The sequence below is a fragment of the Rhinolophus sinicus genome, chromosome 15 (assembly GCF_057876585.1).
Source record: "Rhinolophus sinicus isolate RSI-liver-muscle chromosome 15, RSI-T2T, whole genome shotgun sequence".
Lineage (NCBI taxonomy): Eukaryota > Metazoa > Chordata > Mammalia > Chiroptera > Rhinolophidae > Rhinolophus > Rhinolophus sinicus.
In genome coordinates this window covers 109,113,454-109,129,634 of record NC_142515.1, presented here as the reverse complement: position 1 = coordinate 109,129,634, position 16,181 = coordinate 109,113,454, and the positions used below count along the sequence as shown (strand labels likewise).

The window sequence follows — 16,181 nt, the reverse complement described above, 5'->3', positions numbered from 1 at the left end:
GTGTAAAGCAGTTTTCATTTTAACGTTGTACAAGAAACTATAATATGCTAGACGAAACTTTAAAAAATAACAAACATCTGGAAATTAAATAATGGTTCTATTGCTAGTTGATAAAATGTTGAGTGCTTGAAAATGAGGTAATAATATGATAATATGACCTCCAAAGAAAAAGATTGTTTTAGTTTTCTTAACATAGTCTTTTTATTTTATTTTTATTGAGGTATTTTCATTTTTATTGAGGTAAAATTGATACATAATAGTGGTTTAAAATCAGCAAGAATCTGTCATCATTAAAATAAAACCATGCTTAGATTATTAAAATAAAGCTGATTGCCTCAAGAACAGAAGCATTTATGGTATACCTTCAGTGAGCTCAAAATGTTAGTGGATGGCTTGAGTGTAGCTTCAATTTTTTGTGCTTGAATTAAAAATAGTTTTTTCCTCACACATTCTTTGTGAACCTGGGCAGCATCCACATTAATTTACAGGAAATGTGCTGCACACCTCTTTTAGGAATTTCCTAATTTCCCATCACATTGTTCAGTTAAATGAATTAAAGAACTTTGGTGTTTCTAAATTCGGCCAACAGAGAATAGCTGTATGACAAGTAAATAAGTCCTGCTGGGAAGATGTTGCTTAAGGGATAAAATGATCCAGCCAGCAAGTGAGCCAAAAAATTAAATATTAACCAAGGAAGGTAACCATTTCTAAAGTCATACCTAACAGAGGATTCAGGTATATATAGGATTGAAGATCTCTCAGTTAAGTCCATGAGCAAAGGACATCTTTTTGGAACTTCCAAAAAATTTAAATCATGAAACATCTATTACTGCTACTATTGTGTGTTTTTATAGTTCAGTCCCAAGATCTCAGTGACTACGAAAATGAGGTGACTTTTAAAAAATTTTTATACGATCACTAATACTATTAATATAAAATAGAATCAAAGTCGTATGTGAATATTTTAATGAAATGAACATTGAGTTTAGTTGTGAAATGGAATTGTTAATCTCAGGGACCCACTTTTTTTTTAAGAATGTTACATAGAATTGCTTATATAAAAACAAATAATAATTTCTTGTTTTCTGGTTTATCACTTTTATTTTCCCAGGATGAAGATGTTGTATCTAAGGTAAGATGCATTTTTCTGCCTTGTTATCCCAAGTACTATCATTTTCAATTAGTTCTAGCAATATGTTATTACAGTTATAAGGACAAAAGTCTGAAAATTTTATAGACTATAAAATAATGAAAGAACAGTATTTTAAAAGAAGAAAAACTGTGACAGCTAGGTGTCTCTTTGGTGAAGGAGTTTCATAGATAGGTCCTGAAATTACTGGTTATGTATGAATGAGAATTATAAACTAAATAAATCTAAAAGCGGAATAGATCAAGTGCAGTGATAGAAAATGAAATATTTTTTTCAAATGAGACAATTTAAATCATAGGTAGCATTTATTATTATTATTAATAATTATGAAACACATAGCCCAGTTTAATTTATTCATTTACAGAACAGTTTTTCCTCAAGTACTATCTTTGCTGATTTATTACTATTGGTTTGAAGATATCAAAAATACAGAAATTCGTTTAGGGAAATGAATATGTAAAGAATTTTAATTTTAGTATCAAATGAATCATGATCAAATTTCTTGTATATGATATAGTATCATCAGACTAGAAATAAAAATATACAATACGTTTAAATGAAGTGATTCATTTTGAATCAATTGTTGAATTTGAAGGGAACCGAAGTGATTTTATTATCAAACTATGCATATAAAAAATTGTTGTCTGGTTAATTGAATTAGGTATATAAAAATGTCAAGAATGTGTAAAGATAAATGTTTGCAAAATACTTGACTGAGCACTTTTACATTCCTGCTCACAAATGAACCCCTACAAAGACAGTTTACTAGTTTAGGCTTCAAAATACATTTTCCAGTTTTAGTTATTTCAATAAGTGGTCTTCATAAACCTAAATACCCATATAATTTCAAAATATCTTTTTCATTTTTTCTCTCATAAAGCTAGACAATCAATGCCACCTCTCTAATAGCACTCTGAAATAAAAAGAAAATATTTTTCTTCTGTAATAATTTGATTTGTACTACACAGATGAATTACATTTTATAAAATTCCTTTTAGAACAGACCAGCTATGGCTGTGACCATATCTTCGAAATGAAATGTGTGTATTTCCCCCAAATCTTCACACATTATTATTTTTATGGCAAGCACACATAACAGATACTATAGTTTAAGTTCAGAAGTTAAGCCGGGGAATCAGGTACCACCAACCTGTCTGGGTTTAAAGCCCAGCACCCTCCCACTAAATATTAAATATTATAACTTAATAAATGACAGTAAAATTCCAAATAGAGTCATTGGATGACTTGTAGGCTCACAAAATACTATAGCTGAAAAGCTTATTCTCTGCTTCAAATCAAGTCATTTGTTAATTTGTCATTAATCCCCAAAGGGTGTAATTACTGACAAAGACCATATGACAACGTAGTTAATTCAAGCCATCCCTTTTATAATGCACTGCATATTTTCCACTTCATTATCTTTTAGTGTAATATCATTTGTTAGCAGACAATTTTAATCACAATGCACATACCTTGAGAATTATTTTAAGTATGAGGAAATCATGGCATTTGATAAAGAAATCACGTAGGAAGTTTCATAAGAATGGTTTAAACATACATTTGTTGACAGAAGATAAGAATAAGATTGGGATTAGTAGTGGAAAAACTGCTTAAACTATATATCTATTATGTGTGATTTAAATAAAAATAATAATGAAAACTTACTATGTGCCAGGTACTCTTCTGAGGGTGTCATATGCAGTAAATCATTTAATCCTTACAAACATCTTATACAGCCGATACTGTTATTATCCGTGCTTTATAGATAAGAAAACAGGCACAGATAAGGTAACTTGCCCAAGATCTTGTAGCTAGTGAGTGGCAGGGTCAAGCCAAGTAGTCTGGGTCCAGAGTGCCTTGTTCATTTTCAAACATGTTAGAGTCAAGGAGTGTCTTATTACAAATAAATCCTAAGTAAATTTCACTTGCAATAAATTGGTATTGCCTTAGGATGCTATTAGACAGGAGTTAGGCAAATTAATTGATTTATAATAACTGAAAATGGGGAAATAATTCACAATAATTATAGGAATTTAGTAATCCAAGTAGCTTGAGAATATTTATTTGTCCTGACAGTACAGATTTCTTACTATTTTGTGTATCCCTATGTATAGGTTTCAGGAATCTGAGGTCATTAATATTCCTAATCCGATGCAGTTTTATTTTACAGCCTCTTTTTAAAAACTATGTGAGGTACAATAGCTTTTTGTGCAGTTTTGCTTTCTACTGTTACTGAAGAGACCTAAGTAACCTGTTGATTTACCATCAACAGCTAGCCAGTAGATGGACCTTAAGCAAAGGTCCATCTTATCTATAAAGCACGGATAATAACAGTATCGGCTGTATAAGATGTTTGTAAGGATTAAATGATTTACTGCATATGACACCCTCAGAAGAGTATCACCAGTCATGTGATAACTTAAATTATAAAATGAGGGTGTTGGAATAGTTACATCTCAAATCTTCTATAACACTCTACATTTTATTTCTCTCTGGTTCTCTAAAGACCACTTTGGATGCCCGTGGTCATCGACCCTTTGACAGGAAGAGGGAAGAGGCTCCCATCCTGAGACCTGCCCCACCTCCCGTCAGTGGAGGTGGCTATCGGGCTCGTCCTGCCAAAGTAGCTGCCAACCAGAGGAAAGTGGAAAGAAAAGCCCCGGATGCTGGGGGCTGTCTTCATGCTGACCCAGACCTGGTGAGTGCCTCCATGTTTCATTAAGTTGTGGGTCTCCCATGCAGAGAAAGCCTCTATTCATCATGGCTTCCTAAAGTTGCCTTGACCCATGTTGCCATTGAGGTTATTTGGTTTGTTTATTTGGGAGATAAATAAAAAACATATACTTATTGGGCCTTTGGTTAGGGATTCCTTTGTAGTATGCTTTGATCTGGACTCAAGATTGCAAATGAGGACACATGAGGCTGTTGTCTTTACCTTCGTATTTCACCTACTTCATTTGTTCAGGTGGTAAACTTTTCATAGCCTAATTACATTTATTCTGTGGCAAGGAGTGTTTTTCATCTTAATGGAAATATGAAGACTCTAGAATTTCTGGTCTTACATAAAGAAAATCAAAAGGCAAGCTTTTATGTTGGCTAACAATATCATTGAATTTTCACTGTCTGCTATTTTCACAAATATCCATAACTCCAATTCTTCATCTAATGGCTGCTGTTTTATTTGTTTGCAGGGAGTGTTATGTCCTACAGGGTGTCAGTTGCAAGAGACTTTGGTAAATCATGAAAGACCAGTCAAAAAGAATATCGAAGAGTTAAATAGTAATGTGGACTCTGTTTCCAGGATCTCTTCTACCACCTTTCAGGAAATGACTATGTTAAAAGACATGTGGCAAAAGAGGGAGAAGCAAGTACGAGGTAGATGTCCTTGTGTTTTCTGTTTGATTCTGTTATACAATCTCCCAGGACTGTTCGACGCCATGGAAATGCACGACTATAAAAAGATTAACATTTCTAGATTAGCCTAAATAGCATTCACACTCTTTCAGTATTAAGGGCCTGAGACCCCCTAAGGTCTTCACTTAGGCACCTTCATGTGCAACTTGTCAGATACGCACAATCAACTCTTATTGCCCATCTGGCACCAGTAAGGATGATTTTCTATGAAAATTTTTGTTAAGTTCTTATTTTTCTTCTGTAAGAAACTTGTAACTCAGAAGACAATAGTCACATAGTGAAAATCTAGCATTTATAGGTTTAACATTTGAGGTTTTGAATATAACAGGGAAATCCACAATGTGCTCAATTATATTGCAAATAATGACACCTAACCTTTGAAACCTGAGATCTGAATTGAGTGCTATTTGGCTCTGTGGTTAGGAATCAGCTAGTGAGTGAGTCTGGTATAGGCTTCTGAGAGAGTAGCATACTCTAATTTAAACATTTTTTTTCAAAGGAATAATGATAACTCTGTTGTAAATTTTAAGGCTCTGCTATACTTATGTGAGATGGATAAATAAATTAAGTGTATCCACTCCATAAGATGTTGAACTTCTGAAATGGAAGTTCTAAATACTACTTTCTCCTCTTTTCTTCACCAAATAAATAAATAACCTATTGTATTTATTATTAGGCATAATTTTTAGCTTATACCTAAGGTAAATTACTAATATAGTAGCTAGATTCATGTTAATTTGTATATGCCATGTGCCAAATAATTTTCCCTAAGTAAAACTGCATATCATAACTGCCTGATGGTAGCTCAGTGTCCACTAGTTTATTCTAAGAAATTCAAAATCACACTCGTGTGTTTGAATATATTTAGTTTTTTTGTATTGGGAGAAAATGCTAACCATTTCTACATAATTCCATTTTCCAGATAATGAAAATGTAGTAGATGACTACACCTCAGAGCTGGAAAGTCACCAATTATATATAGATGAGACTGTGAACAGTAATATCCCAACTAATCTTCGTGTACTTCGTTCAATCCTGGAAAACTTAAGAAGCAAAATACAAAAATTGGAATCTGATGTCTCAGCTCAGATGGACTACTGCCGCACCCCATGCACTGTCACTTGCAATATTCCTGTGGTTTCTGGCAAAGGTAACTGTTAAACATATTTCTGAAGGGTTCTACAAGAACCCACACTCTCTAAAAAAAACAGAGAACTAGAAAAAGTCCAGTGGATTTCCCCCCCCACAGATCCTAATGACATTATAGCACATCATGAAGATGTCTTTAGTATGCTGTGTTCTGACGTAGCCTAATGTATTTACTTGTTTTTGATGAGCAGGGTATAGTGTAATGATGGTGGTAGCTCCATGTATGTAATGTATACCCTTGCTTGAATCGATGGCAGAACAATGAATATATGTAGAAGTTTCTTCATCCCATGGGTTCTGGCAGTTTATGGATATCCCAGTGCACAAAAGATGGACAAGGGCTTTTTCATTCTCTTGGCAGATAGAACTCAAAACTGAATTTGATTTTCAGTAAAAGGAAGATTCAATTTCTATAAAATATTTGCAAACGTCTAAAATAAAACATTCCTTAGTAACCTATGTAATCAGTTATCTTATAAAATTGATGACAATAGACCAAGTAATTGTGTTGTAGTTCCCTGAATGTATCATATTATTTTGTGGTTTCAGAATGTGAGGAAATTGTTAGAAATGGAGGCGAAACATCTGAAATGTATCTCATTCAGCCTCTCAGCTCTGTCGAACCATATAGAGTATACTGTGATATGAACACAGAAGGTGGAGGTAAGTATTTAATACATAACTCTTGACCTGTTTTTCTGTAATTATTTTGATACCATAAAATGCTCAGAAATAAAACCTAGCTTTAGCATAACTAACAATGATCCATTTGATTTGGAAGTCAATCTGATATTTTGAAAGTTATAAAATATCTAAAATTCACAGTTTAGGGTAAGAGAAAGCACTTGAAGTTTCCCAAGATCTTTAGTTTTCCTCTCATATTTATTTCCTTATTATAGGTATTTTGGCCCACTAAATATAGGTGGGCATAAAATAAATTAAATAGAAGAAGAGGTCAGACATTTTCCTCGAAGTGACATTTTTATTGGTTAATATGTACTGTTTTTCTTTCTTTCAACTAAAGGATGGACAGTAATTCAGAACCGTCAAGATGGTAGTGTTGACTTTGGCAGGAAATGGAATCCATATAAAAAAGGATTTGGAAATATTGCAACCAATGAGAATGAGAAAAAATACTGTGGCCTACTAGGTAAAAACTAAGAGTACAAAATATAATCATTCTATTTAAAATGTTTTTTTTTGTTTTTTATTCCATTTTAGAAAACATAGTGTCAGGGGTCTGTTTTTAAGAGTTTAAAGGGTTACGAAAAGAGTGTGAAAGCTCACTATAAGAGAAGAAAGGCAGTTTTTAGTTTTTGAAGGTTTTATTATTAGTGAGATTTTATTTTATTTTTCCTTTAGGTGAGTATTGGCTTGGAAATGACAAAATTAGTCAGCTTACCAAGATGGGAGCCACAGAACTTTTGGTTGAGATGGAGGATTGGAAAGGGGATAAGGTGAAGGCACGCTACGGAGGATTCACTGTACAGAAGGAGGACGACAAATACCAGGTCTCTTTGAAAGACTATAAGGGAACAGCTGGCAATGCCCTCATGGAAGGAGCTTCTCAGCTGGTGGGAGAAAACCGGACCATGACCATTCACAACGGCATGTTCTTCAGCACGTACGACAGAGACAATGATGGCTGGTATGTGCTGTGTTCTTCCCTCCTGCTGTAAAAGCCACCACTAATGTTATTACTTGGGATCCTGAATGATAGCTAACATTGTTAATTTCTTGGGTAGTTTCTGGGTGTCAGCCACTATTCTAAAGCATTTCAACTGTAAGGTTGCTGTTATTTTTCTTATTTTACAGATGAAGTTTAGACAGAGAGTAAGCAACTTACTCAAAGTCATACAATTATAAAAGGTAGAACTGGAATTAGTGCACTCTTACCTTCTGAGTATGAGTGTTTAAATTTCTATAGCTCTATATTCTGATGTGTATATTAAAACCTTCATTTTGTTTTTCAAGATTCTCTAATACTAAGGGATCTGAAAGCTATCATTTCAGTACAAAGTAACAAATAAAGGGGAATGTGCTACCTACCATGTTTCCTGAAAATAAGACCTAGCCGGACAATCAGCTTTAATGAGTCTCTTGGAGCAAAAATTAATATAAGATCTGGTCTTATTTTACTATAATATAAGACCGGGTTTTTATAATATAATGTAATGTAATGTAATGTAATGTAAAATAATGTAATACACCGGATCTTATATTAATTTTTGCTCCAAAAGACGCATTAGAGCTGATTGTCCAGCTAGGTCTTATTTTCGGGGAAATACGGTAGGCCTTGTTCTCTCCCTTTCTTGCTGTAGGGCAGAGAAGACCTTTGGTGGATTAGTGTGACTTTTCTTACAAAACCAGAGGGAAGGAGTCCCACACACTGCACATCTCTGTGGGTATTTTGCATAGAATTAACTTGACAGCACTGCAGCTCTAATAACCCCAAAACATTTCCTTTCAGGGTTAATTCAGATCCCAGCAAACAATGTTCTAAAGAGGATGGTGGTGGATGGTGGTATAATAGATGTCACGCAGCCAATCCAAATGGCAGATACTACTGGAATGGACATTACAGCTGGGACATGGCAAAACACGGCACAGATGATGGAGTGGTATGGATGAACTGGAAGGGGTCCTGGTATTCAATGAAGAAGATGTCTATGAAGATCAGGCCCTACTTCCCACAGCAATAGTCCCCAAAACATAGATTTTTATTCTTCTGTGTATAACAACTTTTTGTATATTATGTCATTGGAATTTTCTTTCATACATTACATCCCTCTAAAACTATCAAAAGGTTGTGCGTGTGACTTTTTGGAAAAAGTATTTAGGATAAGTAACATTAAAATTAGCACACCATTTTCTCTTATATTCTTCATTTATATTGCTCACCAAGAAGTACTAAAAGGATAATTGTGGACAGTCAGTGTTCCTAATTTAAATTCCAATTGATTGTGAAAAGTTTCAAATTAGGAAGATGAATTTTCTATCCCTGTTGTAGAAAAGCTGTGAGGCAAACTAAAAGCTTATGTTTAAAAGTCCACTTTAAAAAAATTATTTATTTATGTAAGCTCTGTCACAGAAAACTTTCGAAAAGATTTGTCAATTAAACCAATCTCTGTTGCAATAAATTAATGTTTTCTTATTTTGTAATCCACATGGCCAACGAGTTAGGCTCTGAAATTGTAAGAGAAGCATTCACAACCTCAAGTAGCTAACAAATTGGCACAGACATATGAAGATTCAAAATCTTACTCGGCACCATAGAAAAACCATTACTCTGTCACTTATCCAGACTTTGGGATCAGAGATCCTAAGAGGACGGTCAGGATCAAGTCTTCACCGTTTCATTTTTTTGGGGGAAATAATGAGGTAGGAAGCAGCGGTTGCCTGTTGCCCCTGGAAATTAGTCCTACTGGCCTCAGGTTTTTGTTTTTTACATACCAGGTTTCCCCAAAAATAAGACTCAGCTGGACAATCAGCTCTAATGCATCTTTTGGAACAAAAATATTAAGACCCAGTATTATATTATATTATATTATATTATATTATATTATATTATATTATATTATATTTATTATATCATATAAGACACGGTCTTATAGTAAAATAAGACCGGGTCTTATCTTAATTTTTGCTCCAAAAGACACATCAGAGCTGATGGTCTGGCTAGGTCTTATTTTTGGGGAAACACGGTAGTTACACCAGAGCTAAAGTAGAAGTGTATTTTCTGTCCTTTCTATGTCTCCCTAAGAAATGAGTGCATCAACATAACATTTTTTTACCTTGTATTCTCTCATCACTTGACTCCAACTGCCCTACTTGCCTAAGACCCTAGGTCCTCCTTCCCTTCATGCAGTATCACGGTCACTGATTTTCATGGAAACTCATCCTCTTAACCTTTGCATCTAAGCAATGCTTGTTAATTTCATTCATGGAAATGTCTCATTCTCTTAATTCCTCATGAAATCCAACCTCGACTTTTACCTGATTTCCCCACCATTAGTTCTGTTCTACCCCTAACTACATCTATTATTCTGCCATAACACACATTGTCCTAAAAATAGGAAATTCTGACCAAGTTACTTTCCTGCTTAATATTATGTCCTTGTTATTTGTAAGTTTTAAGTCCAAATTCCTTAGCTGGGAGTGACAATGGTTTGGCGCTTGGTCCCAGCACTGTCTCCTGCCCTCTTCACTGTACATCTACAGTCTTATCACAGTGAATTTCTCACCATTCCAAGAAAGGTCAGGCCCTTTTCTATGAATGCTCTCATTGTTAACAGTGTCTTTCCCCTAAATTCACCTGGCAAATTGCTCTTTGTTTTCAAGCCTCACTTTAACTGCAGTTTATCTGTCTTACATAGCTTTGTCCTTCACTGATAATGAGCTCTTATTCCTGTTTGATTCCAGAATCATCAGCCTGTCAGAAAGGCTGATTTTCATAAATACTGGATGACTAAAGCCAATGATTGTCAAGACCTTGGGTATTCCTTTTTTTTTTTTTTTTAAATACTTAGAACACTTTTTCCAATAAAGGCACAGATAGAAACTCTATGTACAAAACACCTGAAAATTGAGCTTTTTCAGCAAGGCTGACTATAGCAAAAGCCCACTGAACTGTAGATGAGAGATGGCAGGATCTCAATCCAAGGGCAATATCTTTTAGATTTTCTCTCAACCCCCAATTTACATACTCACAGAGGATCTAATGAATTCCTAGAGCTTAAAATAAAGCCACAGATTAAAAACCACTACAATAGGCAATCTGAGGTCAATTCTCAGTTAATGTACAAGTAGCAGAAACACAGTGACCACTCCTGGGTGATATGTAATATCTAGGTCTATGCATTTAGAAAGAAGGAAGCCTTCTTAAGATATAATTTGGTAAGAGATGCTACATATCTGATTTTACCCTTTCAAGCACCGCAATTTTGGGTATAATAAAAACAAAGAAGCAAAAACTCAAAGACAGAGACAACAGTTTAGTGTACCAGAGGGAAGAGGGGGTGGGAGGGAGGTAGAAGAGGGTAAAGGGAGTCAAATATATGGTGATGGAAGGAGATTTGACTTTGGGTGGAGAACACACAATACAATATACACATGATGTATTATCGAATAGTACACTTGAAACCCACATAAATGTATTAACCAATGTCACCCCAATACATTTAATTAAAAAATAGTGTCCACTAATTAGAACATATAAAACAGTACCTAAAAAATGAACTCATGACTTTTATGAAGATAATAAAAAGATCAGTTGAAAATTATTAATCCCACACTATGGCATGAGAAGTGTTATATATTGTACTGTATAGTTAAGACTGAAAGTATGTAACAAACTATATAGGCTATAAGGAATGACTTGGGACATAAACTTCCAGTTCCTCTGCATTTAGGAACCAAGGAAAACAGCTCACGGATGTAACTAAGATATTGCCCTTGATCTGAACGCAGATTTCCCCACAAGGCAAAAATGTGGATGATATGACACACCACAAGCTGCAGTAACTTAGCTGACATTTCTGTTGAAGCAATAACACCAAATATCTTGTAGAATGATCATCTAAACCTGCATAGCTCATTTAAAAAACAGATTTCCTGGTATCAATCAGACTTATCACATGAGAGTCTACATGGGAAGAAGCTAAGAGTCTGTTTTTAAATAAATGTCCCTAGGAGATTCTGATCACAGGCTGAATTTTTCAATGACTGGTCCAAGCTACATTTGCATTTACTTGAGATTCCCGTGTTTCTAATCTAACACTTTTTTTCACTCAAATGGTGACCATTAGGTAAGTGGTCATCTTTGAAATTACTGTGACTCCGTAGGTGACCACTGCCGATGTTTAAGACTTGACTTGGGTTTAACAACATGGTCTCCAAATACTGGAACCGCTATTTCTACTCTGGTGCCCCTCAGCCTCAGGTGATTTTCTAGGTTGGACTTTTAGTTTTTTTTGATGTGAAGAAACAAATTAAAGATGCTACCTACCATTTATATACAGAGCTGAAACTATGATTTCTGAATTCCATCTAGCCCTCCAATAAGGCATGTCATTTGATGCTCCCTGTTTGAGCTTCCACTGTAGCTCAACTCCCCACCAAGTTGCAATTTGTTTGTGCAAAATTGTAACTGAACCTAGCAAATGGAATAATTTCTGTTTATTTTAACACCATTAATTGTAGTTTTAGATAATGAAAGTCGCTCATATTATTTGTGGACATTTTGGGAAATATAGAAAAAAGTAGAACCATGTATAATTTCAGCAATAACAGGGAAGCAGCTAATATCTCGCTTTGTGGGTTTTTTTTTGTTATCCTGTACATGTTTTAGTACCTGAATTTATCACACTGTGTCTTGGGAAATTTTCCAAGTTACTTAATATTCTCCTATCATGTTATTTTGTATAGTAAGCTTTTTAATGGCTATATAATATTCCATCATGTGAATGTACTCTGATTTTTTAGCAAGTCTCTGTCTTTTGATATTTAAATTTAGATTTTTCCAACCTTTTACTAATAAAGATAATACTGACGTTCACATCCTTTTACATTAGGAACATGATATTGCCCTGTTTATTCAAATATTTTATGTCTTAAGTGATTAGACTGGGTGAGTCATATGCTTATGCAAATAGTCTTAACTGATACCAAAATTAACCACTGTACCCTTTCTCTCCTCCCACCCAAGATGTGCCCAATAGGTGATATTGGGTTTTGGTTTTGACTGAGTTGTATTTCTCCAACAACTTTTTATTTATTTTAAAAAGTTTCAGTCTTACAGAGAAATGACAAGAATGGCTTAATGAATACCTCTATGTTCTTCACCTAGATTCACCAACTGCTTGCTACATTTGCTTTATCTCTCAAAAGGATATACTTTAATGCAGTTTTGCAACCTTGAGGTCACTGACCTATTGTAGGTAGAGTCAAAGGTGGATTTAGCAAATATTTTCCAGAATGATCTGTTGCAATCAGCATGTAGCCACCTTCCTCAATAGGCTGATGAACAAGGAGATCACTGTTTGATAGTCAACTGCTTAATCAGCTCAAATTTGGCAGGTTATCTTAAATTTTCTTATCTCTGTGGTTTGGAAGTGCCGTTTGCACTATGTGGAAATGGAAGACATGACGTCCAGCTCTTGTATAAGGATTAATTTGAACCTCTTCCCCAGGTGCAAATTCCTTACCATACTATTCCCTTTTTTTGATGTTTAAGGCTCTTGCCATCCCCACACCCCATTAATTAAAGATTTTTCTCCATAAATGAGATTTAAAAAGCACTTGGGATTCAATTAAAAATAGGATATAGGTGAATTAATAAACGCATGAATAAATAAATAAAATACATCTCCAAAACGGTTTCTGTATAAATTTCATTACTTAAAAGCAACTTGGTAATATTCATGGCTACCAAAATCTAAATGTTACTACATCTCAACTGTTTCAGCAAACAGTAAATGTTGTATTACTTTCAAGTATAACAAATACTTAGTTTATGATACTTGCCACCTGCATGTACTTTATTAATATGATGCCATTTTCTTTCAGGCTTTTCTAGACATGATTGGAAACTAGTGAACTTGGTTGGATGAATCTTGTTCTGATTCACCAGCTGCACCACTCATGTCAGCTAACTAAAATTCGAAATGCATTTTGGTTATAAGAAGAACCTGCGACAGAGTATAATTAGATCAGTAATACCACTGGGAAAATAATTTAAAATAAGTGTTATATACAATACTCTCATGTTTACCTATGAACTACAGCATCATTATCCTAGAAATTTAAATAATATCATTAACAAGCTTGTAATATAAGATATTGTAAACTATAAATGTAAAAATATACATTCTTCTGCATGCCTATGAAAATTTACAAAAATAAATCATGTACTAGTCCACAAAGAATACCTTAAAAATTCTAAAACAGAATTAAATAATTGGTTAAACTAGTTTATGAAATAGTTGGAAAATAATAATTAAAAGATTACTCACAAATTGCACATGAAGTCAGGGGTATAAAAAATAAAAGAAGATGACTCACCCTAACCTCCTAAAATATAATTAACTGGAAGTTAAAGTCTTTTCTAAGTATCCCCTAGAACAAACAAAGTAAAAATTGAAAGTAAAACTTTTCTATATTAAAAAAAAAAAGGGTGTAGAGTAAGAGGGAGAATACTTCATCCAAAAACTATACTTTAAAAATGAAGATAAGCAAGGTAGTATAAGCACAGGAGAGTGTGGGGACAGAACCAGGAGTGCAGTTTCCAGGCTCTCGCCCTCACGTGGAAAGGTGCTGGCTCAGGTAGTAAATGACCATCAACTGTGATGGGATGGCCATCAGCTGTGGCTAGTTGGCCGTCAGCTGTAACCAGTGAGCCATTGGCAACTAATATAACTGCCGTGGGTACACTAGCAGAGAAATGGGGGTCTAGCCAGAAGATGGTGGCTGAGCTAGCAAACACAGATTGCAGTTAGCAAGTGAGGTTGGTTGGCAGAGAGAAGTGGATGTCAAGTTGTGGTTAGTGTGGCTCCTGCTTCCTGTGTCTCCAACCCACCCGCCAGAGAGAGTGTGGTGGTATGACTCCCCTATCTATGGCTCCGTGGGTGTTCCTTTTTGGCCTCACCATGTCCTGTGTTCTTATGTGAGGAGCAGGACCAGAGACCCCACATGACACCCTGCATGACAGAGAGTCTATAGAGCGATCCAAGGAAAGTTTTATTTAAGAAAATTGGCCTTTAAATTCCAGTGGCAGAGAACGCTTTCATAAACAATCCCAGCACAACTGGCTACCTGTCCCCAAGAAAACAAAAGTAAACCTTCTTCATAACATATTAAAATAAATTCTAGGTTAATTAAATATTTAAATGTAAAAGAAAAAGACAATAAATATATTTAAAGAAACTTCTACAACTTACGTGTGTATGGCCAATAGACATATGAAAAGATGCTCAACACCACTAATCATCAGAGAAATGCAAAATTAAAATCACAATGAGATATCACCTCTCATCTGTCAGAATGGCCTTTATCAATAAATCAACAAACAACAAGGGAAACGTGGAGAAAAGGGAACCCTGCTGCACTGTTGGTCGGATTGCAAATTGGTGCAGCCACTATAAAAAACAGTATGGAGGTTCCTAAAAAAATTGAAAGTGAAACTACCTTATGACTCAGAAATTCTACTTCTAAGTATTTATTTGAAGAAATCTAAACACTAATTTGAAAATATATATGCACCCTTATGTTCATTGCAGCATTATTTACAATAGCCAAGATATGGAAGCAACCTAATTCCCCTTAATAGACAATTGGATAAAGAAGGTGTGGTACATAGCATATATAATGGAATAATACTTGGCCATAAAAAAGAATGAAATCTTACCATTTGCGGAAACATGGATGGACTTAGAAAGTATAATGTTAAGTGAAATAAGTCAGAAAAAGAAAGACAAATACCATATGATCTCACTTATATGTAGAATCTGAAGAAAAAAAATACATGAACAAATGAAACAGAAATAGACTTGTAGATTCAAGGAAGAAGCTGATGGTTGCCAGATGGGAGAGGGGTTGTAAGGCAGTATGAAAAGGTGAAGGGATTAAGAAGTACAAATTAGTAGTTATGAAATAATCATAGGGATGTAAAGTATAAGGAATATAGTCAATAATACGGTAATAATTATGAATAATGCCAGGTGGGTACTAGAGTAGTCAGGGGTCACTTCGTAAATTACACAAATGTCTAACCACTAAGCTGTACACCTGAAACTAATATAAAATAATATTGAATATCACCTGTAATTGAAAAATTGAAGAAAGGGAGGTAAAAGATGAAGGGGAATAAGAGGTATTGTATGGTGTCAAATGGTTGTTAGACTTATGGTGATCATTTCTTCTGGTACATAAATGCTGAATAACTATGGTGTACATCTGAAACTAATATACTATTGCATGTTAGCTATATTTTAATAAAAATCCTTTAGTAAAAAAAAGAAAATTAAAAAAATATTTATCGTATAATCTTGGAATGGGTGAGACATTCTTACATAGGGCAGTAAACACTACATCAATGAGCTCTGGCCTAAAGGAATTTACAATCTAGTGCCATATAACAGAAATAAATATGTTAGAGTTAGAGATCAACTATGTATTTTTGAGATATGAACAAGAACTATGAAGGCCCAGAGAACAATTCCTGGTTCTATGTTCCATGGCAGGCATTCACAGAAGGAATGTTATTGAGCTGTATTTTAAGGGATGAATGGGAGGCTTCTAAGCAATATATGGAAAGGCACAGAATCATTAAAGAACCTGGTATTCCAATATCAGTGAGAAATTCATCGATTGAAGTGTAGAGTAAATGACTGTAGAGGTTGAAAAAAAGACCAATCTATGAAAGAGCTTATATGAAAAGCTAAGACTTTTATCTCTCGCTCTATATTTTTAT

At 34.6% G+C, this 16,181-nt stretch overlaps 1 protein-coding gene across 1 annotated transcript; it reads left to right on the top strand.

Moving 5' to 3' along the window:
- Nucleotides 1–733: 733 nt before the first annotated feature.
- On the top strand, nucleotides 734–8,853 carry FGB (fibrinogen beta chain). The gene is made up of 9 exons (XM_019733251.3): nucleotides 734–889; nucleotides 1,112–1,132; nucleotides 3,657–3,848; nucleotides 4,342–4,525; nucleotides 5,487–5,714; nucleotides 6,263–6,376; nucleotides 6,738–6,863; nucleotides 7,076–7,361; nucleotides 8,184–8,853. The coding sequence occupies exons 1-9, from the start codon at nucleotides 815–817 to the stop codon at nucleotides 8,413–8,415; spliced, it is 1,458 nt and encodes a 485-aa protein (XP_019588810.2). The 5' UTR covers nucleotides 734–814; the 3' UTR covers nucleotides 8,416–8,853.
- The last annotated feature ends 7,328 nt before the right edge of the window (nucleotides 8,854–16,181 follow it).